This window comes from Paraphaeosphaeria sporulosa, assembly GCF_001642045.1.
Source record: "Paraphaeosphaeria sporulosa strain AP3s5-JAC2a unplaced genomic scaffold CC84scaffold_1, whole genome shotgun sequence".
Lineage (NCBI taxonomy): Eukaryota > Fungi > Ascomycota > Dothideomycetes > Pleosporales > Didymosphaeriaceae > Paraphaeosphaeria > Paraphaeosphaeria sporulosa.
In genome coordinates this window covers 2136712-2164098 of record NW_017253360.1, presented here as the reverse complement: position 1 = coordinate 2164098, position 27387 = coordinate 2136712, and the positions used below count along the sequence as shown (strand labels likewise).

General features: G+C 56.1%; 11 protein-coding genes across 11 annotated transcripts; 7 read left to right on the top strand and 4 right to left on the bottom strand.

Annotated features, from left to right (window-relative positions):
- The first annotated feature begins 3777 nt into the window (after positions 1-3777).
- On the top strand, positions 3778-5178 carry CC84DRAFT_1159327 (uncharacterized protein). Its single transcript, XM_018177201.1, has 3 exons — positions 3778-4250; positions 4300-4563; positions 4664-5178. Exons 1-3 carry the CDS (start codon positions 4209-4211, stop codon positions 4865-4867), a joined length of 510 nt encoding a protein of 169 aa, XP_018042281.1. The 5' UTR covers positions 3778-4208; the 3' UTR covers positions 4868-5178.
- A 5-nt stretch (positions 5179-5183) lies between these two features.
- CC84DRAFT_1159326 (uncharacterized protein) lies at positions 5184-7915 on the bottom strand. Its single transcript, XM_018177200.1, has one exon. The coding sequence runs from the start codon at positions 7661-7663 to the stop codon at positions 5546-5548; it is 2118 nt and encodes a 705-aa protein (XP_018042280.1). The 5' UTR covers positions 7664-7915; the 3' UTR covers positions 5184-5545.
- Positions 7916-8017: 102 nt separating this feature from the next.
- On the top strand, positions 8018-11530 carry CC84DRAFT_1159325 (uncharacterized protein). The gene has a single exon (XM_018177199.1). The coding sequence runs from the start codon at positions 8122-8124 to the stop codon at positions 11299-11301; it is 3180 nt and encodes a 1059-aa protein (XP_018042279.1). The 5' UTR covers positions 8018-8121; the 3' UTR covers positions 11302-11530.
- Positions 11531-12209: 679 nt separating this feature from the next.
- CC84DRAFT_60560 (uncharacterized protein) lies at positions 12210-13111 on the bottom strand. Its single transcript, XM_018186854.1, has one exon. It carries the CDS (start codon positions 12774-12776, stop codon positions 12276-12278), a length of 501 nt encoding a protein of 166 aa, XP_018042278.1. The 5' UTR covers positions 12777-13111; the 3' UTR covers positions 12210-12275.
- On the top strand, positions 12828-14627 carry CC84DRAFT_1159324 (uncharacterized protein). Its single transcript, XM_018177198.1, has one exon. It carries the CDS (start codon positions 13005-13007, stop codon positions 14385-14387), a length of 1383 nt encoding a protein of 460 aa, XP_018042277.1. The 5' UTR covers positions 12828-13004; the 3' UTR covers positions 14388-14627.
- CC84DRAFT_60552 (uncharacterized protein) lies at positions 14368-14723 on the top strand. Its single transcript, XM_018186853.1, has one exon. It carries the CDS (start codon positions 14460-14462, stop codon positions 14652-14654), a length of 195 nt encoding a protein of 64 aa, XP_018042276.1. The 5' UTR covers positions 14368-14459; the 3' UTR covers positions 14655-14723.
- Positions 14701-16737, bottom strand: CC84DRAFT_60368 (siderophore biosynthesis protein-like protein). The gene is made up of 2 exons (XM_018186852.1): positions 14959-16737; positions 14701-14911 (listed from the first exon to the last, which is right to left on the bottom strand). The coding sequence occupies exons 1-2, from the start codon at positions 16449-16451 to the stop codon at positions 14794-14796; spliced, it is 1611 nt and encodes a 536-aa protein (XP_018042275.1). The 5' UTR covers positions 16452-16737; the 3' UTR covers positions 14701-14793.
- CC84DRAFT_1107790 (manganese and iron superoxide dismutase) lies at positions 16705-17908 on the top strand. Its single transcript, XM_018175182.1, has 2 exons — positions 16705-17165; positions 17220-17908. Exons 1-2 carry the CDS (start codon positions 17033-17035, stop codon positions 17780-17782), a joined length of 696 nt encoding a protein of 231 aa, XP_018042274.1. The 5' UTR covers positions 16705-17032; the 3' UTR covers positions 17783-17908.
- A 63-nt stretch (positions 17909-17971) lies between these two features.
- Positions 17972-20804, bottom strand: CC84DRAFT_1159321 (uncharacterized protein). The gene is made up of 2 exons (XM_018177197.1): positions 20397-20804; positions 17972-20348 (listed from the first exon to the last, which is right to left on the bottom strand). The coding sequence occupies exons 1-2, from the start codon at positions 20767-20769 to the stop codon at positions 18052-18054; spliced, it is 2670 nt and encodes an 889-aa protein (XP_018042273.1). The 5' UTR covers positions 20770-20804; the 3' UTR covers positions 17972-18051.
- A 197-nt stretch (positions 20805-21001) lies between these two features.
- Positions 21002-21819, top strand: CC84DRAFT_1159320 (mitochondrial ribosomal protein 10). Its single transcript, XM_018177196.1, has 3 exons — positions 21002-21231; positions 21348-21433; positions 21486-21819. Exons 1-3 carry the CDS (start codon positions 21096-21098, stop codon positions 21570-21572), a joined length of 309 nt encoding a protein of 102 aa, XP_018042272.1. The 5' UTR covers positions 21002-21095; the 3' UTR covers positions 21573-21819.
- A 608-nt stretch (positions 21820-22427) lies between these two features.
- On the top strand, positions 22428-24215 carry CC84DRAFT_1254278 (uncharacterized protein). Its single transcript, XM_018184447.1, has 2 exons — positions 22428-23115; positions 23167-24215. Exons 1-2 carry the CDS (start codon positions 22887-22889, stop codon positions 24000-24002), a joined length of 1065 nt encoding a protein of 354 aa, XP_018042271.1. The 5' UTR covers positions 22428-22886; the 3' UTR covers positions 24003-24215.
- Positions 24216-27387: the final 3172 nt, after the last annotated feature.

Here is a 27387-nt window from a genome sequence, read left to right as displayed (position 1 = left end):
CTTCGGTCTCTGTGCTTCTTGTGACTCTCCGTGTCGTGGCAGTCGCGTCCAACATTTGGAGCAACGATGTCGACAGCTGTACCTGAAGCTAAACCGAACGCTGCTGCACGCGACGACGTAGGCAGCTGTTCGCAGGTTTGCTCCCGAGAGACCCAGCGCTGCGTTTCGCTGTCATGCACAAGAGGACTGCTTCCCATGTTGATCATTCTAGCTAGGAATGGTGCTGCTTGACCCCGCATTTTCATGCAAAGCTTGAGCTCCCCGTCCAAGCCCCTCGGGGAACACCAGCCATGCCACTAGAGGTGGCACCAGGCGAACCCTGGATGCACTATAGTTTCCGTGCCTCCTTGCAGCGGATGTGAAAGGTCCGCATACGGGCCCGGCCGAGCTGTAAGAGCAAGGTGATTGTGAAGAAACCGTCTGGAGCTTTCGAGGACGTCGCGGCTACCTTGATACCCCGACTATGTATTCAAGCAGCCGTTCTGGATCCTTCTCTTTCTAGGTTTAGCGACCACGGCTCGGTGCTGTGCCTCGTCCTGTTTACAGCGCGTCTTGGATCGAGACACGGGTTGTTCGGTTAGGTTTACGGAGGCCGATGTTCTGTGCCGCTTCCCAGTCTTGGCTGCACATCGGCCTCTTGCTGCGCTTCTTCGGTACCTTTTGGACATCTCTTTCGGCGGATGCTGGACCCGTCGCTGCCCTGGTGCTGGTCGCTTCGGTATCAGCGCAGTTCCCTGTATCTTGTTCAAGCGGGTCAGCTTTTTCGTAGGAGGAACTCCGACCCGGAAGCGCGCTTTAGACCAGAGAGGTTTCGAGCCGTGAGGCAGCAAAAGAGCTTGGATGCATTGACAACGAGCGCACGGTCGAGGCTCACGGTTCAATCGTTCGCGCCTAAAGTTGAAGCTCCTGCCATTTAATGCGCTGTGAGCTCGGGCGCTGTGTTGTCTTGCCCGTGTGCGAAGTGGAGCTCAGGGCTATGGCATCCGGCGGCGGCGTCGTGCCTGCATGATCGCGAGGGACTTGCTGTGCAGGTGCGGTGGAGGTTGAGGCAGTCGGGTGGGTGGTGATAGAGGCGAGGCAGCAGGTCCACGCGATTGCCAACACGGACGAGGACATTTCAACATCTGGCCACACCAACACAACCCCTGAGTGCATTTCCTCTTACCCTAAGAAGGAGAATCTTGATTAGAATGTGCTCAGGGGTAATGCACATGTCTGGTTTCCTTGTGACTCACTTTGGGACTAGAGGGAGGACTTTCAAAGCAACGTTATTACCGCGTCCCAGGGTAGCAGCCCGCCATTTTCCTTCACTCTCAAGGACGAGCCTTTATGCTACGCTTTTCCATCACCTGTGCTTGCAGGGTGATAATCAATCGCAGTCCTTTCCTTCCTAGCAGCCCTATTCATCTTTAGGGTGCTGGCCATTCTCTGCTAGTCCGTTTGGCACTGTCAAGGTGTCCGGGACCACCCCATGACGAGCAGGGCATTGATTTTTGGCTCCGCCACTTGCTCAGCATACTCGACTACTCCACCTAAACGCCAGCTTGGTCAGAGAGCTTTGTATCGACGCACAGGGCCCTGCATCGTCTCCTTTGTTCACACCAGAGCGCCGCGGCTGGCAACTCTGCTCACCCCGCCAAAAACCCTACCGGCTCCTCGTCAATCGCCGCAACTTTCGTGGCCACCTCGCGCCGTTCCTCCCACCAGCACCACTTCTTGCTACCACGCGCACCGCTGGCTCCTCCGTCTCTGTATGCAGGCGTGAAGCAGCGATGTTAACACCCTCGCAAGCCTCGGCACCTCCCTCCGCGATCCCTCCCCTATTGCTAGCTCTCCGACCGCTACGAACGAAGGCCACAGCCTTACAAGCCTTTCAGTAACTCCCAAAGCTACCGAAGAGACGGCGGAACCCCCGTGAGCTTTGTGCGCGAGCATCGCGTCTTTGACACCCACAGACCTTCGCCGAGTCCCGATATCGGCCCCATTATGGCGCTTCAATCCATAAAACCACTCGGGACACCTGTAGCAATCTCTCAGCGCTGCGGGGATAGCTAGGAATTGAGGCACCGCAGCGCTTATCCAGGTGTCAGGCTATGTCCTGCCTGGGTCATAGCTTACATTCGAGCGAAGCGCAAGCATGGTGGCCATACAGGTACAGAATGGCACGAGGGCCTTTGCAGTCAGGGTCTAAAGGAGCATATACCAGGAGCCATCACGGTAAGGAATGACTATTACTAACGCGCTGATAATAGGACTGCATGATGATTCTACTTTCAGCAGCAACGCGAGGCACAGCCTTTCGGGAGGACGATCGCACACAACCGACTGCAGCGACTTCGAAGCATTGTACGCTCACAAATCCTCGCGAGTTGTCTAATTCATCAAACTCGATGCTGATGTACGGAACGCATCGCCCAGTCCCCGCTCATCACATAGCCGCTCCATACATGTATTCGTTTTGTAAGGCCTCGCTCTGCGCTCAAACATGTCACCAGCCGTTCTACTACAAGGTTCTAAGAGCTCACTCTTGGTATTCGCAACCATGCGGGTGTAATTTGGCGTCGCATGCCACATTGCATTGACTATTACCCGACCTTCGGAACACGACCAAGAGAAGCGGCCGACACTGGAGAGCAAAGAAGTCGGAGCGGGTAGCAGCACTGCTCACCGCTCGCTTCCTATGCTTACCAATGCCTTCACTGGTGCTCGTGATAAGCAGCTATGTCTTCCCACGTGGCGAAGAAGATGAGAGGGGAGCCAGTTGATCGACCGGCGTCACCCACCGAGACACACTTCTTCCCGAAGCCTACCGACTGCACGACACCCTCTCGAAGGCTCATCAATAGCTTGGGAGGGTGGTCAATGTCCACACATGGTACAATGTCGAAGATGAATGTGCCGTGGATCCTCCTATTGCGGTAGGATGGGCCTGCGGCATCCCAGCTTTAAAAGTCGCTCAGACCGAGACTCTTGTCTTTGCAATACAGATACGGTTGGGATATTCCATAGTAACAATGAGAGTGCTGATTGTACATTGTGATTACGTCTGCCATGCTCTGCGACCGCGACTCTGCGTTGTCGTCGATGTTCAACCAACGCAACAATATGACGGAGATCATCCTGCGTCTTGTAGGCTTTGATGCTGACCTAGGAGAGTAGAAATGCCGCCAGGAGTATCAAGTCGATGTAGCGCCGTAAATACAGAACGCTGAAGTTGGAACGTGGCGATCGGCCTGTCAAGCTGCACGACGCGTCTTGTTGCAGCGGTGGAGCAGTTGAAAAGCACATCAGCGAAGTCAACACGCAGAGGCTACAGCACGATGCTCGTTAAGAGGGCAAAGAGAGGTACAAAACACAGCGATCAAGTGAATACCACGCCACCCCTGCTCACATCGCGGCGATCCGCAGATCCGGGGGGTCGGTGTTCGCTCTGGTGAGAGGAACGAAGGCTCGACCACAGCACTTGTCGTCATGTCAGCCAGTCAGAACGGCAGTCTAGACGTCCCGAAGACGGATGCGCGTTACGTCGTTCGGCCTCCTCGGAAGATTTGGCCGCTGGTCAATTCTGTTGGTGCTGACGGTTCTTCCTGAACAGCTGATCCCTGCCCGGCTGTTGCACTACCGTCCTGTTGCCGAATCAACCGGCCGTCACTGCCACAGCTGCCATAGAAACGCCACTGGAGCCAATCACCACGCGCACGAGCATGTCAACACTGCCCATCGCAGCATGCTCATCTCATAAGACGCCAGAGCGTCGCTGCACTGGATTGACCTGCACTCGCACCTGGAAATCGTGACTCTCTGCATCTCGCACCACCAGCTGCCATCCCGTGAAGAAGTCAAAGCAGTGGGTCTAGCGCCTGGTAAGTCCCGATCCGGCAAGACCGGTGTCTGTGGGCGGGCGATTCGTTGGACCCTTCGCACTATGTGCGCGGCGGTGGTGACATCACAAGGCGATGACGATGAACCGCAACGAGCCGCGACGTCTGACATTGACGCACTGCATCCGCTGACCCTTATTATATTCCGCAGGCACTCTCCACCACGTCAATTCTTCGCACAAAGCTCATCTTCCTGCCCCGGCCTCCACACCTGCCTTGTTCGCCTTCTGACAAGCCTGCTAGCCAGTTTATTTGTTCGCGCTCCATCCGTATTCGACGAGCATACTTTAGCGGCGAATTCTTCATCGAAACTTCACATCTACAACTATGGTTTCCAAAGCTCTGAACATCGGACTGCGGTCCTGGCAGGTTCGTCTTCGCCTGTTTCCGTGCATGCGCATTGACTTACAGCAAACAGTTGCTCTGCTCGGTCATCATTATGGCCCTCATCGGTAACATGATCGCCACAGCCTACAGCGGCAACTCGGCAATGGTCAACTACGACATGTTTGTAGCAGTGTTCGGATTGCTGTCGCTGCTGTATCTGCTGCCGACATCGTTCCTGGACAGCTACAGCATGCCTCTCGTCAACATGGGGCTTGACGCGCTCAACGTCATCTTCTGGTTCTGCGCCGCCGTCGCCACTGCCGCATATCTTCATGTGCACAGCTGCAGCAACAGGGTACGTTCAGTCAACACCCATTTCATTCACTACTCGTCAGCTCCACCACCGTCATCCAACATGAACCTGTGTTGCGAGACCCAACGCTAACCAACCACAGGCTTACACCACCACCAACCACATCACCAACGGCAGCCCCAACACCGAGAAGCGCTGCCGCGAAGCCCAAGCCTCGACCGCCTTCTTCTGGTTCGGCTGGGCCGCGTGGGTCGCAACTCTGGCCTTCAGCATCATGAACGGCCGCTCCTCTGGCGCGAACCTCCGCGGCGGCATCCGCCGCGGGCCCGCCATGAGCCAGGTCTAGGAGCCTTGGTGGTGCGGCAGCATCCAAAGCTGGGAAAAGAGCTGGAATACTCGGCCAGAGACTAAGATAGGGGACCCTTGCAGTGCGCCGGGGGCGTAATGGCTTGTCTTGATGGCAACGAAGGTATTGCGTATTTGTGTCATATAGCTATGTACTGATGTGATGACTACGGTATCGGATGGAATGGAATTGGAATTCGGATGGGCATCTTCGGCTGCGAGACCAGCGCGATGGCTCGGATATGATACACCAGGGATTGTCTGCTTCGGCGTTTGAGCTTATTGCTTTGAACGGCAATACTAATAATAAATCACGTTACATGTTTAATGCGATTTTCACTCTTTGAGTCTGCTACGAAAGAGGCATTGCCGCACCCTGGCACTTCAAATGCGTGACGAAGTCTTCCGACGAGGTACTGACAGTATCCATTCTACCCATGTACACGTTGCTATTCAACTCGGACGCAAAACCAGATGTATCCGTGCAGGGTATTTACTGTTTAGCTATCTACCTAAGCCCGCAATGATGGACATAGTCTCGAATTAGCAAGGAGCCAGTAGGACGTATGTGCTCTGGGAAAGAAGAGCAGTGGGAGCTTACCCTATGCCGATGCTGCCCCCTCAATGCGTCCCCTCTGCCTCTCGCCGTCGCTGTTGTACACGACTATCTGCCGCCCGCTCACCTCCCCTCGGCCCGCTTCACCAACTCCTCATCCAAGCCCACCGGGTCCCAAGTGCTCTTGTCCTTCTTGTTCTGGGCGAAGACGTTGTCGCCCTGGAAGTGCACCACGATGCCGCCTGCGCCGACGGCACTTGCTGCGATGCGGAAGAGCGCCATGCCCGTTGTTTCGTCCTTCTTCCGCAGCGGCATGAGCAGCAGGTCCTGCTCTGCGCACCAGGAGTCGACGTAGTCCTTGAACGAGACATCTTCGGCTTCTTGGGGGACAGGCTCGGGTTTCTTGGACCGCGCGGGCTGCGGCGTCACGGGTGCAGGGGCGACGCGCTCGAGTTCGACGTTGGGGAGTGGGAGGTCCTCCATGATGGTGTCCTTGTCGCCGTTGAGATCGAGCAGGTCAAGCGCGGCGTTGATGAGATTGTACGCCTGGATCCAGTCACTCTCCAGATCCGCAATGTACTCGCCCAGCGTCTCGTCTTTCCACCACTGCACCCATGTGCCGATCTCGGCGTACTGCGCTTCCGCATAGCTAGACCACGAGTGCAGCACGCTGAAGAAGTTGGGGAAGAACGCCGAGTGCAGCAGCTCTGCGATGACTTTGGACGAGAAGAGGGGCTTCCACGCCATGACGGCGGACACGACGTCGAGTTTCTGGTCGGCGGGGTCGATCTCGAGACTGCGCAGGTGCTCTGCTAGCCTGGGAAGAAGATGCTTGACAAGCATGTGGTCTACGGGGCCGGGGAAGGCTTTCTTCCAGAGTTGTATGCCTGGTATCACGCCCCTGTGCATCGGCCAGATCTCCAGCACGGTGCGCAGCTTGCCTTTGCATGTCGTGAAGATGTCCGGGTAGTGTGGCAAGAAATCGAATATCCACTGGGGAAGAGGCGTCTCTCTGTGTTTGATGGCTTTGCGCACGTTCCACGAGTCTATGGCAGCTGAGCATCGGAGCTTAATCTGCTTGCTGATCCTCGTTTTGATGAATGCGGGCAGGACTGGGAACCACGTGTCGATAGTCCGTAGGAAAGATGATGCGGAAGGTGAATCGGGCTGGAAGCTGTGGACCATGGCGGTCTGAAGGTGTGAGAACCATGATAACATCAGGGTCTCGTAGGGCGTTGTAGATCGCCGACTGAGTTGCTCGTTCCGAGGATAGACGGGCGCCAGAACGACACGGCCAACGTCGCGTGAAGGAATTGTAGAGTTCCCTGAGGATGGCTCTCCCACACTCAAGTCCTCCAGGCTCCTTGCAAGATCCTCCAGCGTGTCCGTGGCTGGATCCCAGCCTACAATGCGCTTCTCAAAGGTGGGTCTTATCACCGCAATGGCTTCCTTCTCAAAACTGCGCGAGGGGTAAGCCTTGCGCAGGTTCTTGAGTCCTTCAATCAACTCCGGCCATTTCTTCGAAGGCAGCTCTGCTATCCGTGAACGGATATCCTCCAGCTCTGCGACGTCGCGCTCCAGTGCTTTGAGCTCGGCTTCCAGGCGTTCAGTCTCCAGTTGGATGTTCTGAGCATCCGAGTCAACCGCTTCGGCCGCATCCGCAAATGCGGCGAGTTCTCGTTGTACTTTTCCAGCAAGGCTCGTTTGGAACACGGGCTGCTCGCCGCGCAGACTGAGGGACGATGTCTTGACTTGTGTTCCTGTCGCATCGACGATGCTCTGTAGCTGGCGCGGCACTTCGAAGCCAGCAGCCTTCAAATCGTAGATGGTCTTCTTCGGCCGCGGCGTAGAGCTCGGGGTCGACGTGCCTGTGCCCATGCCGCCTCCAACCTTGCGCCTCTTGCGCCGCTGCCGCTCCTCCTCGCTCGAGTCCACGTAAACTTCGCCCCTCTCCTCGGCATCTTTCTTGGCCCTCCGCCTCGCCTCTTTCTTCTGTTGCTCGCTCAGCTCGCTGACAGCGCCGACTCCTCCCTTGGTATTACGCAGCTTCACCTCGATGGGCGCAGCGATGCCGTCCCCCGACGCGCCCAAGCCCTCGCCTTTCTTCCAGCCCATTTTCCCCATGAGCTTGGCTCCCAGGCCGGAGAAGTGGCCTTCGGCGCCATTGCTGGCGGGCTTCTTCGTCTGGCGGAAGCTCTGCCTGAAAGACCGCTTATTCGGCTGTTGCTCCTCGTCCTCCATCGTGCTCTGGCGCTGTGGGCTGCGTAGAGACGTTTGTGGTTCTCAGTGGTGGAGATGAGAGTGCGCGTTCGTCAAGGCAGGCCCAGTGTTCGGGGTCGCAGCGAGGGCGCGCGGTCCCGTGTAGTATCGGACGTGTGGTTGAGAGCGGGTCACAGCGCAGTCGATTGCGCGCCGGTACAGGAAAGTAGGGCGCGGTCGGATCCGCGCAGCAGGCAGGCGGCGGGGTGGCGTCACGTTCAAAGTCACGATGCAGTCACGATGTGCGAGGCATCAGTCGCGAATGGACGGCCCAGGACGCTAGCGAAAACGATGCCAAGTTTCGGGAGGACGGCCGGGGGACCCCAGCAAGCCAGTTGCTTCTCTATTCTTGGAGCATAGCAATGGTGCTATTGAGCATCAACATTCCCCTATCCTGCAATACTGCACACATTGGGCGGGTTTCCGCCTATTGAAAAGCCATGGCCACCTCGCCACCCACCACGACTGCGCTGGCGCACCCCGTCCGCGCTGCGTCGCCCGACCTCCAGCACCCAACGCCCGACCTCCAGTCACTCCAGGGGGCCTACGTCGGCAACATCGAACGCCTGGAGGAGCACGCAGAGCGCATGAGCGAGAAGGGCTCTGATCTGGGAGAAGAGATACGGAAATTGCATCAAGAGCAGAAATTGTCCGACAGCCGCCGATCATCCCTCCTATCCGCTTTTGTGGCTGAGGAGCCCATCCGACGCATTGATACGAGGAGCCGCGGCGCGTCCGTCAGCTCTTTCACCAACTCGATCGTCGACGTCAACGGTGCTGCGCGCTGGGGAGGATACTCGCCCGGCGGCTACCTGGCCTCACCCACGGGCTCACTCCGGTCCAGCTCCTCGCAACCCGCCCTGCAGCGCCAGCGGTCCAACTCGAAAGCATCCCGCCTGGACCAGATCATGCGCGTCGACGAAGAGGAGGAGACAATGGAGCGGATCGAGGAGCATCCAGGCTCGCCGCCGCCTCGCCGGGACAGCGACTCGCAGCGTCAACAATCGCCGCCCCTCACACGGCCTCGTTCTGTCTCGTCCTTCACGCGACAGTACGACGAAATGGCGCAGCAGCTCCAGCAAGAGCTCCGTCACAGTGTCATCCTCGCCGACTCCTACGAGCACCAACAGCAGAATGCTTACGAAGACCGGGACCTGCCCGATCGTCCTCCCACGGCCGCCTCGACCGACACCACCCACAAACTGCGTACACTGTGGCAGGATTTTGATGGTACACATTGTCCAGATGCGGTGCCGGAGGACGAGCCTATGAACTTTGGGGGCAACGGGAGCCGAGACTCTTCCCTGCTGAAGCCAGCGCCGGGGCCTCTGCCTCAAGGAGCACCTCCCCCGGACGACGGCATGGTCTACTACCCAGCGCCTGTGCCGCGGATGCTCAACCTGCCCCAGCGACTGTCTAAAGTCCCAAACACAAACGTGCAAGCAAGGCGACGCACCCAGCTCCTGGAGTCAATGCAAAACGAGAATCGGAAATCTGCACCGTGGCTGTCTGAGAATGGCCCATCACCGACATCTCCAAAGGCGAACAGGAAAAGCAGAAACTTGGCCAATCTTCCTCCTCAGCTACGGGCAAGTGCATACTTCGATGCTCCTGCACCTGCCCAGGAATTTGAAGTGAAGGGTGAATCTGCCCAAGATACGCTGAACAACATCCTTGAAGCGTCTGCACACGCTCCCGTGTCCGCTTTCACGGATCATCCGTATGCTGGGCATGTTGGTAACGAGGTCTATGGACAAGAAAAGAAGAAGCATCAACGGACGGGCTCGAAGGCGAACGAGCTCGATAAGATTGAGTCACGCAAGAGTCGAAGCTCTTTGAATCTGTTGGACACGCGGCGAAATTCACATGGTGACCCGCTGAACAAGCTGAAGAAACGCAATAGCTCGGCGGATCTCAACCTGTTGACCGTGCGCGCTACGGAAAGCCGAATGAGCTTGGGCGATGAGCTCGAAGACCACGATCCTGATGCTAGAGGCCCTGATCCGAACGACGAGCATGCGGTACACTCCGTTGACGGCGACCGTGAACATTCTGAAGATGACGAGGAAGAGGAAGAAGAGGAAGAACCGGAGGAGCAGTACTTTGGTGCCCCGACGACGCTGCTTGCTGAGCTTCAGATGCGCAAAGCTCAACAGAAGACACGCAATCTCACGGCAGCAACAGCTTTCCCGAACGGCATGCATGCTACCTTGTTGGAGCTTGACGCTGTCGCGGAGATTGAGAAAAAGAAGCGACTGAAAAAGAAGGTCAATCTTGCTTGGGAGGCGCAAGCTCCTCCAGAAGAAGACGCAGATTCGGATGAAGATGTTCCCCTCGGAATGTTGTATCCTGGACGTGATGGCCTAGCCAACCAACGAAAGGGCGCAGCTACAAAGGATGACTGGGATCGACCGATAGGCTTGATAGCACAGCGTGAGATAGAGCAGAATGAGCCTCTCAGCCAGCGAAAATCTCGACTATATGGCAACAACCGAGACACAAAGCTCATGGATCCAACAAGACGCAACACGCAGTTTACAGAGCTCAATCGTTCCAGCCAGCATCTCGACGTCCCAACGTCCACGACGCCTCAGCCTGAATCGGAAGAGGACGAAGGCGAAACTCTTGCACAGCGCATTCGTCGCCTAAAAGACCAGCAGGCTCTTGATGAAGCCGTTGTTGACGTACGAAAGAGTACCGTAAGCCATGATTTCGCGACTGAAATGATGAGCCAGTTCGGCATCAACGAAGAAGAGAAGCCTAACCCAGCAGCATCCCCTGCGAACGACGGCGAGGAAGAAACCCTGGGTCAAAGACGAGCGCGTCTGCAAGCGGAAGCCCTCGCCAGAGGTGATGCCAATCCTCATGGCAGCCGACCTCCTCTCCGAGCCTCCATGTCGATGGCTGATGTGCTTGGGGCGCACCCAATTGACCCGAACAACTCGGCACGCAAGGTTTCAGACGAACAACTCCTCTCCTCCCTCCCACAGGGCAGCCTGCTTGCCAAAAATGCAATCAAGCAAGAGCGTCGTCGCGTATCACGAATGGACCTAAATCAGCGCAGCTCTACATATAACCTCGAGCAGCCACTCCTGGGTGAAGGTGTCGGCAGGGCAACACAAGACCAGCCCATTGGTGCAAACATTCAAGCCTACAAGGATAGGATGGCGGGCGTGAACCTTGCTACGCCGATGACTGCGCCCGCGTTGTCTGGTAATCCCATGACGAACGCTTCCATGTCCTCCGTCAATCTGCTCGGAGGGCAGCGCAACTCGTACTTCCCGCAGGCGCAATCGCAGCAGCCGATGATGGGGATGGGCGGTTACGGCATGATGCCGCAACAGATGATGGGCATGCAAATGAACATGGCGGGTATGCCTATGGGCGGCATGCAAGGAATGGGATATCCACAGATGGGCCCAATGGGTATGGCTGGCATGAGGCAGTCGTCCATGATCAACCTGCCGACGATGCCAATGAGCGGTATGAACATGAACATGGGGATGATGCGGCCCGGTATGGGCATGCAGCAGAACATGGGCCCCATGATGGTGGAGCCACCAATGGATCCACGACAGAGGGATGCCATTGATCGGTGGAGGTCTTCCGTCATGCATTGAGCATTCACTTCGTCTTCTTTCTTAGGAGTATTTTATGGTCGTTGCATTTAGCGTTCTGATTTTTGGCACTAGCATAGCATCGCATGGCGCTTCTACAGAGTATACACACGGTTCGGATGGTAATATCGTCATGGGAAAAGGCATCGGTAATGTTAAGGCATTTTGGATTGCAGCGTATAGCTTGTAATAATGTAATAATGTCACCAAAGGCACTCTGCTGCCTCGTGGGCTATTGAACTCCTCATTGTGACATATGTTGTATTTGTGGCGCTCTTGGTACTGATGCCAATCAACCAAAATGAACCTCCCAAGGATGTCAGTATAAATAGCATGAGCGGTCCGTGTCCAATTCGATGCTTTGGTTCCGCGTCTGGTCTTGGGAGCCGTTGTGGTAAATTGGGCATGCCAATACTTCCTCTCTCTCAATGATCAGATAATGCGCAAGGACGACCAACAGGAGAATGTGAACCGAGCGTGATCGTTAGTATCAGGACAATGGGGAGTATCTCAATGCATTGGCCGTTCAAGTCCAATAGTCCAAGCTCCCAACCCTGCTATTTCCGCATGTAGTCCACCTGGGCATCAAGCAAGCAAAGTCCGCTATCATCACCTGCGATGCGACCGAGTCAGTTTCGCAGAACATGTCCGTCTTCACAGCATCTCATATACATCATTCGCTCCGACTTCACAACCTAAAAGATCAGGCACACCGATCCATTTCCTCGGTCGACCAATATGGGTTCGCAGTCAGCGCCCTCCGCCGAAGCTACACAAGAACTATACTTATCTTACCAGTGGCGACACAGTGCTCATGCATTAGTGCGCCCCCACACGGTGCATGAACCCGCAGCACGCTTTCTGAAGTATAACGTGACTCCCCAGGTGTGACGAGCCTCGCCCGATGTCGCGACCGGACGACCGAGCACCCAGGCGGTCTGGAACCCGAGTCAGCATAATCACCTCGGAGCGTCCTCTCAGGTGCCATGCCAGGGCTGGTGGCTTGGAGGGTGTGGGTTGATTGGCAACCACGGCGCCAGAGGAAACATGGCACCAGCGAGTAGGATCGTGGAGAGACGGCTGCAGGGTTCTCTTCGCATAAGAAAGGAAGGGAAGGGCAAGTTCCGCTCTGTGCTGTCTCGGCTAGCTCGCGTAGATCCGCGTGAGGCGAATCGTGCGTCGCAGACGGGCCTTCGTGTTGGGGTGCTGTTTCTTGCGGGAGAGCGTTTCGCGGGGCGAGGAAACATTGTTTCTGCGCTCTCGACAGCGCTGCTGCTGCACTCCACGTCAATATTCTGCATCTCGGAAGCCATTAAATTGGAGCTGGGCACCGACTGCGTGGCCAGGCGGCTCGCCAATTCAGACCTTGTTCCTCTGTGGGTTGGACGCGCATGAGCTGCCCCCGCCCGGCGCTTACAGGGGTGCAGTGAATGGTCGCGCAACGAAACACTGGGCCAATCAGCGCCGGTACCTCGCATCCCCAGCCATCACACCCCTCCCCTCGCAGCGACCCGTCCATCCACAGCCCAGATATACATACAGCCGCCCGCACATCTTTACAGGCACCATGTCGAACGCTGTTACACTTTGCATTTCACCCGGCCCCTCCTGTGTGTCGCAGATTAGCACATTTGCGGCGCACATTGATCTGCCCTCACCCGCCTTAAGGGTCGACTCTCAGGGCCGGGACTGGAGTTAAAACGACGATGCGACGGGCTCTCCTCCCACCCGCACTCCTGCTTTTGCTTGTTGATTTTGTACACGCCGCTCCTTACAACTTTCTTGACAACTACCGCGACCCCACGCCCTCGCCAGAGGACGGCCCCCCAGCTTCGGCGAAAGCCTCGCGAGATAAGAATCTCCTGCCCGCGCAAATCTGTGCCATTGTCGGTGCCTACGCCGTCACTGTTCTCATCTGGGGCCTATTGCTTGTCACAGTCGGAAGAAAAATGAGGAGGAGAACAGAAAACTCACCCAAGACGCTCGAGCTCGAGCTCGTCACGAAGCGTCGGGACGCCTCACTGCGGAGTCCTACCTCGCCTATAGGCTCTGCTAGGAGTGTTTCCAGCTGGAGGAAGATCTTCAAGAAAGAGAAGGACATTGAGAACGGGGACGCGCCTGAGAGTCCTGTTGCGATCAGTCCAGTGATCCATAGCCCTGGCTCGTTCGACCAGAGAGTGATTGAGGAGAACAAGGCACGCGCCCAGGCCGAGATGGAGCGTCTCTACGCCGCTGTCATGGACCACGACAGGAAGAAGTCCATCACCTCGCAAGCAAGCCTCGAATCCAGCGAGCCACAGCCACACTCCCGCCGTCCATCGGCCATCAATACCACCATGCCATCACACTCCAACCCCTCCTCCCCGGTAAAGGCCATCTACCCACCAGGCTTCTCCAACGGTCCAACCACCGCTCCTTTGCCACGCGAGCGCCCCTCATCCCCCCGCAGCATCCTCTCCAAGAAATCCACCTCCTCCAGCAAACGCGGTTTCAACCTCAAAAACCTCCGCATCTCAGGCCCCATCCAAAAATACCCCGGCGAATTCGCTGACGACGAACGCACCCCCCTCTCCCCGCGCTACTACCACAACCCTGGTGCGCCGCCATCACCACCCACACAAGCAAATTCACCCACCACACCGGCGGATCTTGAGGAAGCCTACGAGCACCTCGACACCGTCCAGCCTCTCCCACATCCGGCCCCTCAGCGCCAAAACTCGTCAAACGCGCCCTCCCCCACCACCGCGCCGGCGCCGCGCACCAATCCCACCGTCTCCTTCACCCGCTCCGCAACATCCTCGCAGAACTCGCTCCCCCTCCGCGGCTACGCCGAGCCCCTCAAGTCGCCAGACCTCCGGACCACGGTGCTGAACCGGCGCACCGACCACCTCAGCATGAATACGCCCAAGACGGGTGTGCCCTACACGCCGTACAGCCCGTACATGCCATTCACGCCCGTCACGCCCGTCACGCCGCATCTGGTGACGAAGAAGGAGCGCAAGGCGGCGAAGAAGTGGGATGGGCGGAAGCAGCCGGATAGGGGCGACTTGGTGCAGAGTCCCAAGGATATCTTTGGAGATGCGTGGTAGCGAGGGGTGAGGTCGTGATTCGATTCTTGACGTATATTACATATTACCATTAGGCTTTGTTGGCACGATGGGATGGGCTGGGATGACGACGATTACGACCTTTATACCATTTGTGCTTTGTATTTAGCTGGGTCCGGACTGTACAGCGGGTTGCTTTCGCTAGCAGGGGGTGGATGGAGAAGAGGGGCGCATGGATTCCTTGCGCCCGGCGTCGACGCATTAATCAAACAAGTCATGACCACTTTGTGCTCCTCGATCCTTCTTTGACGGTAAAATGGTTGATGATGTGACTACGTTCAATCATGATCGCTCGTGCATTGCTGCAGGTCGCTGCGAGCTGTGGAAATCTCAAACTCAAGCCGCCGTTTTCCATATGCCAGACGTAACCTCGGGCTCCGCAGCGCCCCTAGAGATACGGCCCATCCCACGCATCCCTCTTGATCTTCATCAGATTGCTCTGCTTGTGCGGAAAGCTGATCTCCCTCTCCTTGTAGAACCCCACGTCCATGAGGTATTGCGCCAGCCTGTTCTCGTCAGTATACACTTCACACACGCTGTCAATGCTGCTCACTTCTCATTATCCACCCTCGGCTCCAGCACCACGCTCTCCGTCCGCAAATCGGCCAAAAAGCAATAATGCACCAACGCACTCAGCCACACCTTGACGCGATGCGGCCCCCGAAACTCCTGCTCGCCAACCAAACAATGGATCCCCCGGTCGTAGTTCCCCACGTTCTCCATGTAGCGCCCCAACTTGTCCTCTTTGACCCAGTAGATCTCAAAGTAGCCAAACGGCCGGCCGTCCCAGCATCCGATCACGGGGAAAGAATGTTTGGACTTGAGGCCGGCTTGGAGGAACTTGAGCTGGTGCTCTTCGGGCCCGGATTCGCCCCAGAAGTAGGACACGCGCGGCTCGTTCATCCACTTGTGGAGATACTCTGGGTCGGACAAGTTGAGGTTCAGGGAGGAGACGGTGGGGACGTGGGAGTCGGAGGCCGGGAGGGGCGTGTTGCGGTGCGGTGTAGGTGTGTGGCTTGCCACTGGTCCGCGATGTCTGAGTGCTTTGTTCGATACGGAGGCGACGCGGAAGGAGAGATATTGCGACAAGCTGGGTACGTATCTTGTGTAGAAGATCTCGCCCTGCCTAGGGGGTTTCGGTCTCAGTGGATGCCGCACGTTGTTTGTGAAGACGAACTGCGGTGGGGGAGGCGGATAGTACGTTGGCAGGTGGGAAGTCGAGTGGAAGGGGCCTGGGCCGGCCGGCGACCAGAGACCTTGCGAGACGGCATCGAGCTGGACTTCTTTTCGCGGTTCGGAGTCTGCGCCGGAGACGGGACTACCAGGCCGCGACGGGTAGGGCGAGCCGGCGGGAAAGGGCGATTGTGCCATGGGCGAGAGCGTGAAGAGGTATATGCGGGGGTCTAGCTGCCAGAAAGACCTGCGGCTGACGAACATGCGCGTCCATCCCTCGGGGCTGCCCTCCTCTTGCGCAGTGCCCACGCTGCTGTCTTCGCTGGTTATGAGGCCCATGCGCTCGAGTTTGGGCAGTACGACTTTGCCCTTGAAGATGCCCTCCCTGTTGACGTTGATGCGCCACTCGCCTTCTGGCCTTCCAGGCTCGGGGGTATTTATCGAATCCTTGGTCGTAATATGTAGGCTCGGTTCTGGCTGGTGGAAGTACCAGTACAAGGTTGCCCACAGCATCATGGCGATCTGGCGCGTCGGGGAGGTGGCGGGCTTGAAGTCGCTGCTCGAGGGATTCGATATCGACGAGATGTAGAGGTGGTCGCCGTGTAACGTGGGTTTCCTGTACCGATGCGTTCGTTTTGGAGGCACGCGCGCATCGTCGTTGGAGCTGTCATCGTGGTTGTCTTCCTCGTCCAAGTCCCCATCCTCCGAGTTCAGGACTACGGTCCAGCCAGCTGGGAACGGGGAATGGTGGTTTGTTAGATCATTGCTCTTGAAGAACAGCCCACCGAACACGGGCGTTATGCTGAGGGTCTGGCCGTTGGGAAGGTGGACACTTGCGGCGGGGGCAGAGTTCCAAGAATTCCTGGACGCCATTGCGGGGTATACTGATCAAAGGAAGAAGACAGAATGGTCGACAGCCTTATTGGTAGCACGTAAACGGTGTGTCCGTGTTTGTCGACATGTACCTGAGCGATGTAGGGATCAGGTTACATGGCGTGAGCACGAGCGACCGGGATGCACAACAGATCGTGAAGCAAAGCCAACAAGGCACGAGACAGACAAACTGACGCCTGACGTGGTGTAGTCGAGGGTCCGCGCCCGCTTACAGGACTGCGGGGCGCCACAGCAGCAACTACCAGCAAGCATCAAAGCCACGCGCGGCAGACTCTTTTGTTGCCCCAACGTCTCCTGCAGTGACAACAGCCTCCCTCTGATAGGCCTTCGGATGTGTTCTACCTCTCACGTGGCAATGGCTGCGCGATTGGCTGGCGGACCCGGCGCAAAGCTTCCGGAAGCTCGGAGCTCGGAGGTCTTGGGATGACGAAAGAGTGGTTATGATTGTCTTAGCGGATGAGGCCAGAGCTCCACCCAAGCTCCTCTCCAACGTCTCCAGCACGCTCCGCTCCTCCATCGCCCCAATTGACACCCTCGCACCGACCAATTGACTATTCAGCATGAACTCGACACTCCTTCGCACCACCGCCGTCCGCTCGGCCCTGCGCGCCGCCGCGCCCTCGTCTGCTGCCCGCGCTGGCATCGCCGGCACCACCTTCGTACGCGGAAAGGCTACGCTGCCCGATCTTGCCTGTACAGCCGTCCCACCCACACGCCATGCGCACCCTCACTGACCCGCGATACCAGACGACTACGGCGCGCTCGAGCCCGCCATCAGCGGCAAGATCATGGAGCTCCACCACAAGAACCACCACAACACCTACGTGACCTCGTTCAACAACTTCAGCGAGCAGATCGCCGAGGCCAAGCAGAAGAACGACATCGCCGCGCAGATCGCCCTGCAGCCCCTCATCAACTTCCACGGCGGCGGCCACATCAACCACACCCTCTTCTGGGAGAACCTCGCGCCGACTTCCCAGGGCGGCGGCGAGCCCCCGACTGGCGCCCTCGCCGGCGCCATCAACGACAGCTACGGCAGCCTCGACGCCTTCAAGGAGAAGTTCAACGCGGCGCTCGCGGGCATCCAGGGTAGCGGGTGGGCCTGGCTCGTCCAGGACACACAGACGGGCAAGGTCGGCATCAAGACGTATGCGAACCAGGACCCGGTCGTGGGACAGTTCCGTCCCATCCTGGGCGTGGATGCCTGGGAGCACGCGTACTACCTGCAGTACCAGAACCGCAAGGCCGAGTACTTCAAGGCCATCTGGGACGTCATCAACTGGAAGGCCGCCGAGAAGCGCCTCAAGTAAGTGCCCGACGTAATGTAGCATAGTGTAAGCGAAATATCACTGCAATTTGATCATCAAGCCGCGTGCTCTCGAAATGCAAAGTCCCTTGCGGGTATGTATTAGCCGATAGCAATAGTATCAAACTCCACCATGCCAAACACCTGGAATCCATGCATGCAGTCAGAAAACGCCTATGCAATCCAGATACCGCCGCTCAAGTGCTACAATGCAGAAAGGAAAGGTATGCAACTCCATCGTAAGAACCGTGAGACGCGCCACACAAGCGAACCCTATGTCTTCCTCCCTCTCCGCCGTGGCAATCCCGTCGTTGTCACAGGCATCTCCATCTTTGCGGGTATGACCACAGATGGCATCGGGATGCTTTTCCTGGGCGCAGGCGCCGCGATACTCTTGCCTTGATTCTCCTTCCCTTCTCCTAAAGCCGAAGAAGAGAGCTGAGGCAGCTTTACTTTCCTGGGCGTTGCCAGTCTGCTCTTACGCTCCTTCATCGACGACACTTTCGTGGGGTCGATGCCGACGGGAGCGATATCTAGCATGGGGAGCTTCGACTCTACAGGTGCAGGTGTGGATGTGGTGTCTGTGCTTGCCACGGCCATCTTCCTAATCCTGCTGGTCTTCGGCTTGGACATCCGCTGCTTCTCTTCCAGCTCTTCTTTGTCGGCCATCATGGCGTCTGGAAGCAATGATGCAGGCGTGAGCAGCCCCTTGCCAGGCGTACCGTTCCTGGGGCCTAAATTCCTGACCTTGCGCACCTTGGGTGTCGCGTCCTTGTCAAACTTAGGCACCTTCACTCTGGTAGGCTTTGCGACTGGGGCAGCTGTGCTCAGCTCGTCGGGCGTAGCAAGAGACTCTGCGTCAGCGAGGGCGTCAGCGATAGCCTGTGGGTTCTCTTGGAAGTAAGCCAGCTGGGAGTCCCAGCGGACGTATTTCTTTCCAGGCACCCGAACTATGGCCTCGGTCGATTCTGCGGTGCCTTTGGCTTCAGTAATGCGAGCCTCACTCAAAAGCTTCAAGAGGCGGACGTTGACGGCCACGCCGCCTTGCTTGTTCTTGCGTGTGTTGGATCGAGTGAGCAAACTCAGCTCTTGTGCGTCGGTTTTCTTGAGGACGACCGGGTCGCCGCCGTCACGCTTCACGGATATCTTTGGCGGACCGGATGGAATCGATGAGGGCGCTGGAAGACGCGATGTACGCGCTCGCGATGAGCGTCTCGATATACCTCCCGCTTTGGAGTTATCGGCGTCTTCCGCCTTTGTCTCCGCCGGGGTTGAGCCTTTGCCTGGGGATAAGGGGACAGTAGACTCCAGGTCCAAGGTGAGTGTTTGAGATAGGTTCAGCGTCGTGTCATTATCGAACTTTGAAGGGGAGTTTGGATCTTTGTCTTCGAGTGCCTTGCGAGGAGATGCGAGGGCGTGGCGTATGACATCTGAATCGCGGCGGTTCTGCAGAGATTCGCGTCGAGCAATGGTCTCAGCCTTGTTCGCTTTGCTGGCTGCTGCTCGAGAAAGGAAGTCCTTCAGTAGGGCAGTATCATCGTCGAAAGCGAACGTCATGGTAGTATCTTCTGGTCCGCTTGCTGTTCGTGGTGGCGGCGAAGGTGATCGCAGTTTCCGTGGTGTCGGTTCCCTAGACGAATCTACGGGTCCAAACTGAAGGCCTGACGCGATATCGTCCACACCATTATCTACCGTTAGAGACGGCCTGTGTGAGTCTTCCTGATTTGCAACATCTTCAGTATCTCCAAGCGCGCAGCTGTCTAAACGAGATGGCTGCTCTAATTGCATGTCTCGCTGTATGTTCATCTGCAAGGATGCCTCCGTAAAATTCTCGTCCAGGTCTTCATCTTGGCCATCAAAGTCAAAATCCGCAGAGTCAGCTTCAGAAGTTTGAGGAGACCAAGGGGCAGTCGTGTCGATCTCTAGGGAATCGTCTATGCGATCAGCTGGCTCTTCGGCATCAGGCTCTTGGGGAAGTGCCGGATACGCAACCCCTCCAGCAGCAACCTCGCTGTCTCCTCCCGTAACGTCCCGAGCGACGGGCTCTGCCTCTGTAGCCGTGTCTTCGTCCATTGCATCTTCTGCAGGCTGGACCGAGACAGGGTGTTCATCGGTTTCTCGGTCGACGACTTCCTCACATAATTTGTCTTCCTCAATAGGAACAGCGGCACCATCTTCAGAAGCGGACACAGTGGGTACATCGGGATAACTCAGAGTTTCTAACGGAGTTGCGTCTTCGAAAGACACATCGTGGGAAGCCTGGAAGAGCCGCGTGAGAGTGACGTCTTGTTCGAGATGTTCGGTATGGGCATCGTCCACAATCGAAGCAGAAGTGTCGTCCATAGCCTCTGCGTACGAGACCTTTTCGTCATCATCGAGGAGGAATGTAAATGTAGCTCTGCGGCCTTCACCCTCAGGCAGTAACACCATCTCTTGTGCTTCTGCCCTCACACTATCAACGGTCATTTCTGAGAAGCTGTCATTGCCAAGGTCCGTGGTTGTCGTGTCTTGCTCGTCGTCGTTGTCGTCTTCAACTTCCGGTGAGGTTTCCGCTCCTACAACCTTTTTCCCTTCATGCTTGGTTAGTGCAGCCCCGACTTCTCGGACAGGGTACCTACTTGGTAGCACGCTTTTCCGACGGTCCCAGCGGGTTGCCTTAAAAGCGCGTGATTGACCGAAGCGCGAAGCCGCCGACTTTTCTATAGCCTTAGGGCTCATGCGCTGCTGTCGCTTGACAGCTCTTGCCCGTGTATCGTCTTCCGGATCGTATCTCGAAGTTGCGTCGGATGTGCGCGATCGCGTGCCGTACTTGCGCCAGATTTCCTTCTTCTTCCCGTTCCCGGCTGTCTTAACCTCCTGTTTACGATCCCAGGCTCGCGGTAGCCTCTGTATGGGTAGCGACTTCGGGTCGAGGAAAGCAGCGTCGGATTCGTCCCATGTTTGCGCAAAGGCCGGCGCGTTCTTATGCGATGAAGTGGCCATCGAGGCCATGCTTGATGGTTGTTGCGAGGAAGATATAGCAATGCAAACTAATGGTGCAGAAGATGCGCGCATGAGAAAGAACAATCCGCAAATCGCGGCGGTGACGGCGTCGTGTGTGCGCTGGCAGGCAACGAGAGCTCGAAGCCATAACAAACACACCAAAGCGGATTAGTGCTGAAGCGGCCCCTGCTAGCTCCTGCACTAAGCCGCCGCGGGGATTGATTCCCAAGGTTTTCGGCTGCAACACCAGACTCCAGCATCTCGAGATTTCCCACGCCCGGTGCTGCCCGTTCCACTGCGATAGCGTGCCTGCCGATCCTCCATCGCGATCCAACATGGTCCCGAAACCGCAAAATGTCACGATCCAGTCGGCTACGCACCGTCCGCTGCCGCCGCTCCCTAAGCTCCGCGTTAGACGACCGAACAAGCCCGAGACAAACCCCTGCCTAGGCATCATGTCTTCAGTCCTGGGTACGTAGCACCCGGCCCCGTATGTTGTGCTGGCGGACAATGGTAGCGAAGGATGCGCTGGACGCGGGAAACAGGACAAGAGAGGATCCAGGGACAGTGTGCTGACTGGAGAACAGGATGTTGGGCATCGTCAGGTCAAGCGGCTGCTGCTCAAGGCTGCGCACAGCTGGAGCAAAAGTTACGGCAGTGTATGGATGCGCCAGTAAGTCTTGCGCGTTCATGTTTACGAGATGGAAGAGGGCTAACAACCGCAGCGCGACACCAACCCAAAGAAGAACAACATCAACTACCATCTCTCGCGCATGTACCCAAACATCGTCGGTCCTCACAAGCGGAAGTGAGACGCACTCGCCACACATCCGCTACGTCTCAAAGACTTGTATATCATATGTACATCGCGTCACATGGTGCGACGTGGAACTATCGCACAATTAGCGTGCACGCATGGGAGGAGTCTACTATACTTTGGATCAACACGGCGTTCTGGTGGAAATACCTTTGTAGGATGCACTGTGTAAAGAGTTGGCTGTTTGCAGACGCCCTGTATTTTTATCCATGCATAACTTATCATCTTTTGGCCCCAGCACTCACAAGACGCATGAACACTGACCCGGCAGGTTGGCGGCCCCTTCACCGATATTGCAAAATGTATTGTCGCGGCGTTGTTGTAACAAAATCAATTACGACGGCACCCAGAAAGATGGCACTGAATCATGCGAGGTCAAGACGTGCATCCGAGAGAATTCCGCATCGATTCGGTGCTTTTTCCTAGAACCGATTTTTCCGGCTACAAATGTGAAATGGGCCGAGTGGCCTCGTATATCTCCCCTCGCTTGGGGTTAGGCGTGACCTCTGTCGCATTGTAGTGCGATCTGTCGAGGCCCAGTCTCGCGGACCCAATGCCCATGTCCATTATATCCTTCTGCCACGGATGCTACGCAGGACTTTTTGCACAAGAAGAGAAACAAGAATGCCGTCATGTCAGTCCAGATGCTCCTCTGGATCGATCGAAGGGATGATATCGCGAGGCAAGACTTCCGATGCACCTACGAAGGGATCCCAACCACTCGTTAAAGTAGCGACACCAGAGCTATATTTGTGCACCCCCAAGACCTCTCCTGCCCATGACTGGTCAGCGATGCTAAGCCAAATGCACTCAGCCGCAGCCTCCCCTCCAAACACATCATTCCTTCGCCCACCTTCAACCCTGCACCCACGCAGCTCACGGCAATTCTCTAGCCTGAGCCGGCGGATGAGGGAGCAAGGCAACGTGATGCTCCGTCCCATTCGTCCCTCGCTGACCGCAAACCAACACGCTTTACCTGACGTAGCAACACGTAGCTTAAGCTTACCCGCATGACCCTAGCACTCACCACCATGCCACAACGGTGCTCATTCGATCGACAGGGCAGCGCAGTGCGCCATGGCGTGCAGGCGACGTCAAATATCGTGGGCTCGCGCACGGTGAGCCGCTCAGCCTTCCTGTGCTTAAAACTGCTGTGCCCGCCTTTCCTTCGTGTCGGTTTTCGCTCTCGCCTTATTTCCCACAGCCGCGACTACGCGCCGGCCATCCCCACCTTCCGCACCGTGCACACCATGACAGCCTGACTTTGGATGTTTACGACACCTACGTTCTCGGATGGAATTTGAAACAGATGTGGAAACACGCCTTACTGTGCGCCATCTTGGCCCCGGGAGCAGTGGTGAAAGCTGCCATCTTTACTGTGCCGAAACCCACCTTGGTCTCGCCGGCAGTTGATGGGTGGAATCCGGCCCCCACAAAGGCTCCACGTTTCGGTGTGATCGAACTCTTGAGGCGCGACGATGAGCCGTGGCAAACCTTTGCACGGGCCGGAACTTGTGGGTTCTTTGACGGCATTCAGAGTGCGCATTTTTTCTATCAAAGTTGAGATGTAAATGCTAATAGTGCAACAGCATCAGCTTTCACCTGCCGTCAATCTAAATACCAATGCGCGACCAACACATTGTACGGCAACCATGGATGCTGTGACCCCTACCAGCCTGCCTCATCATGTACGCTCTACACGACATGCTTGCCCAAAACCCTCTTGTCGAAAAGCTGCGATCGCGACTGTTCATCCAATGACTACATCGCAAAATGCAGTCTCACTGCGAACCCTGAGTGCTATGAATTCCACTTCGTGTATACTACCGCCGGACGTACCACGACTATGAAAGAATGGGGATGCACAGACTCAGCGACTACAGGGGAAATACCACTCACATGGAGCGGTTACAGTGTTCCTGGTAGCGGCGACTCTTCCACATCATCCTCGTTGTCAACATCGCCTACAACCTCTCCCACACCAACCGAAACACCGCAACAGGTGGCCAAGGGCGATGGCAAGCCAAACAACACTCCGGCCATCATTGGCGGCGTGCTGGGCGGCCTCATCATCGTTGGCGCCCTTGTTTTTGCCATCGTCTTTCTCGTCCTGCGTGATCGCCGCCGCAAGCGCGAAGCGCAGCTCGCCCAACAACCACAACAACACCAAGACTGGGCCGCTCCACCGCCCACACCCGGAATGTCAGAAGTACAATACAACGCCGATGGCTTCATCGGCTGCAACGTCTACGGCGAAGAACCGCGCGTCAGCACGACCGAAGACCCGCCTAAAAACTGGAAGGCGTGGAACGGAGTCAGCAGAGACAAGAAGGTGCCGCAGGACAGGGTGACGAGCTGCGGGGAGCAAGGGATGTATGGGGCCGTGGAGGCGGAGGGGAGGATGGTGCATGAGGCGCCTTCGTAACAGTACTGTCGCTACAGATGTTGGGGCTGGCTAAAAGCACGGTTGAAGGTTTGATTGGTCTTTTCTTGTTTATGATTTTTTTGGGGGGCTTTTTGCATTGCATTGCGATTAGGAAGCCACGCATATGGGCTGGCGTGCACTCGTTCTTGGAATATACCCCGATGGATGGAAGGATGGAATATCAGCAGATACACGTATCTTAGTAGTATGATGAGAAATCAATAGTTTCGTCATTACGAGCGTGTTCAGTCTTTGGCAACACGTCAGTGTGAAAAAGTAGACTAAAGAATCGCTTTTCCAAGGTTGTTATCTGTATCTGTTGCATCTTGCCACAAAACAGGCCGCGCACGCATCGCGATTCTACGCATTCCAGTCTCCCCAACACTTCGTCGCGCCGTACCTCTTCCACCCTATAACGATACTCATCCCACTCCACCAACCACTCACCTTTGCTGTCTTCCTCGTGTTTTCAGCCGCCTACGCGTTTATTACCTCCCACTCCAAGCCGTCGAGCTCTTCGACATCCACCTCAACGAAGTCATTCTCCAGGCTACCCTGATGTGGAGGAGAAGAGAGCGGGATATCCGTGAAACCTCTAGCAGGTGGGAACGTAACTCGTGGAGAAGGGGGACCGTAGAGATCCAGGTTGGCATCGTCAGCTGCCGCTGCAGTCGGTGCGGGATCGAGACACAGCGGCTTCGGCACTGCCATCATGTCCGTGGGGTGGAAGTGTGCCCTTTTGCAGGGGTGATGGTCGCTTTTCGGCCTCCTGGGCTGGTCATCGTTTGGGTGAGAGAGGAAATGGTCTTTGTTCAACATGGTATGAGTGGACTCGGCTCCCGTGTCTTTGAAGAAGGGAAGGTATGCCTTGTTGTTCTGATCATCTTGGGCATGGGATTTGACAGAGGCCAGCGCGTCAGTGGCCAACATTCTACCATTGAGAAATTGTTCGTGGAGTTCTTGCATCTTGCGGGCCCGGTCTACTTCTTCGATCGTACGGATGGCTGTAGCATCTCTAGTTGTGCTGGTGTCTTGAATGGGCTGGCCATAGTTGAGTTTCTGGGTGTGCTTGTGAGACAGAGTGCCTTCGGAGCGATTACCATCGTTCGTTTCAATGCCAGAAACGAATAGCGACTGTTTCGTAGCAAAGAGAACACCGTTATTCGTAGGGTCGGGGGGCATAAATACGGTGTTGACTCGTTCTGCCTGTTGGTTGGAATTGGCGGAGGGAGACGGTCTGATCTCAAGTCGGACAGGCGGCGCTGAAACTCCTCCACCGACATGCGAGATCCTCATATTCTGCATACCTTTTGTGATCTGCTGGAGCTCAGCGGTGGCTTTTCTGTTCGCATGTGCTCTGTTCGCAGCTTCCATTCGAGCAAGCAGACGCCTATGTTCATGATTCCTCCGTTGTCGCGCTTTCAGATCATGAGCTCGCTGATCTACCTCCTTGTGGGCCTGAGTCTGGGTGCACGTCGTCGCATCTGCCATCAGTCCTAGCGTTAAAGCAGAGCTATTAGCTATATTGTTGACGTTAGTTGCACTTGGATCAGAAGACCGTGGAACAGGCGTCACTTCAGTGTGATGATAGTAGTCGGTCCGAACTGAGCTCCCATCATGGGAGTGCTGCTGATCTCTCGGTTTGATATATCGTGTCAGCGTAGGCGCTGACGAAGAAGCAAATGCTTTTGAAACATTTCCTTGGGGATCCCTGAGTGCTCTAGACGCCTCCATGCCGGAAGAGATGGATGTAGAGCGGTGCCCGTCGTCCACCCGTGCATAGTCAGTAACCTGCTTCTCTCCTTCGTGCTCGTTTTTGTAAAGGTCCTCCAGTTTCTGTTGGAATCGCTTCATATCTTTCTGGGTCCAATGTCCTTTTCTGGCCTCCCAATCCTTCTTAGGTGGTGCATGCGCTTCCAGCAATGCTCGGGGTATGTGGCTTGTCGTTTTTTGTACCGCTTCCTGTGTCTTCACTCGCTCGTTCTTCATTGTATGTTGGTTTGGCGTTAAGTAAGGATAGACGCTGGGGCCCGATCGATCGTTCGATCTAGATCTCACTGGATTCGCCTCTATAGTGCTGAAATCCGATTGATGTGTTCGAATAGGACCGGAATTATGCGCGTGCCTCGATCGGCTATGCACTGTAATGGGATTATCTACGACACTGGCGCCTGGACGTCTCCTGTGTATCAGAGCCACCGGTCTTGTCGCCGAGTGGGCGGGGGATGGTGATATAGATGCAGAGACTGTTGAGTCTGCAGGCTCAGGCGGCCACGCTCCTGGCAGGTTCATATCATTGACGCTCATCGGCGAGGAGCTAGAGCACCCAGCAGGTACGGGAACTTTTCGATGGTGGCGGTTTGCCACTGTAAATTCGGACTGGGTTTGCGCTCTGGTGCAAAAAGCGAAGAAGCATATGTTGTTATAAGTTTTTGAGAGTACAGTCATTAGTGACGGCCAATGATGAGGTCGTTTGAACCCATCATGAAGACATGGTTGTTGGGATGATAGCAGGTGTGCCACGTCCAATAACGTGGTACCGTCCAAGCTCTTGGATACAATATATCGTGACCATGACCTACTGACACGCTGTCATAGGTTCTCCCTGGCGGCTGCAATCAAAGCGGTCCAGCTCATGTTCCCTATGTTTAGCTTAAGGACCTCGTCTCTCAACTCTTTCCAAATTTGATGAACTTTGCCTAGCGGTGCTCCAGCCTAAAGATGCAGCGGTGCACTCGATTATGAGTAGGGCGGAACGGTGATTTGCACTGGTTTCGGAGATGTCGATTCCTCACTTTGCTGGTCTTAAATGCAGGTACGTGCAGACGACAAACTTTGGTACAGATAGACATCTCGGCCACTAGTCCGTTTCCCTGCGTTTGTAAGAAGCAAGTCCATTCTATTAATCGACAACGCTGCGCAGTGGATGATGCCCAAAATTGCGGTCGTAGCGCACCCAGTCCCGTCATGAATCGCTCTGCAAGACGCCTGTAAAACTACAATGCCGCAGTTTACCCTATTGTTCGCACTCACAAAAATGCTACAGCGGAGTACAATTTTATGTCAGCTCCTCCGCTAAATAAGAGGGAATCGTAAAACGGCTGCCTGCTGGTGAGTCAAAACAGTCCCCGATGGGCATTCCGGAGTTCAGGATGGAAGTGTGCGTGTGAGGTCCGTGACACTATGGCACGGTCTGCGGGGTTGGATGATCTGAAGCTATCGTGTTGCCAGCTAGCATTGCCTTGGTACCCTCGGGCGTCGCGGAGTAGCGGCCGCGTAAGATCTCCCACTAGACATGCATGAACGCCTTCAAATGCGCAGCCAGATTTGATGATGAGAAAAATGCCGGAACGACGTTAGGTATTGGACTTGATACACGATGGCG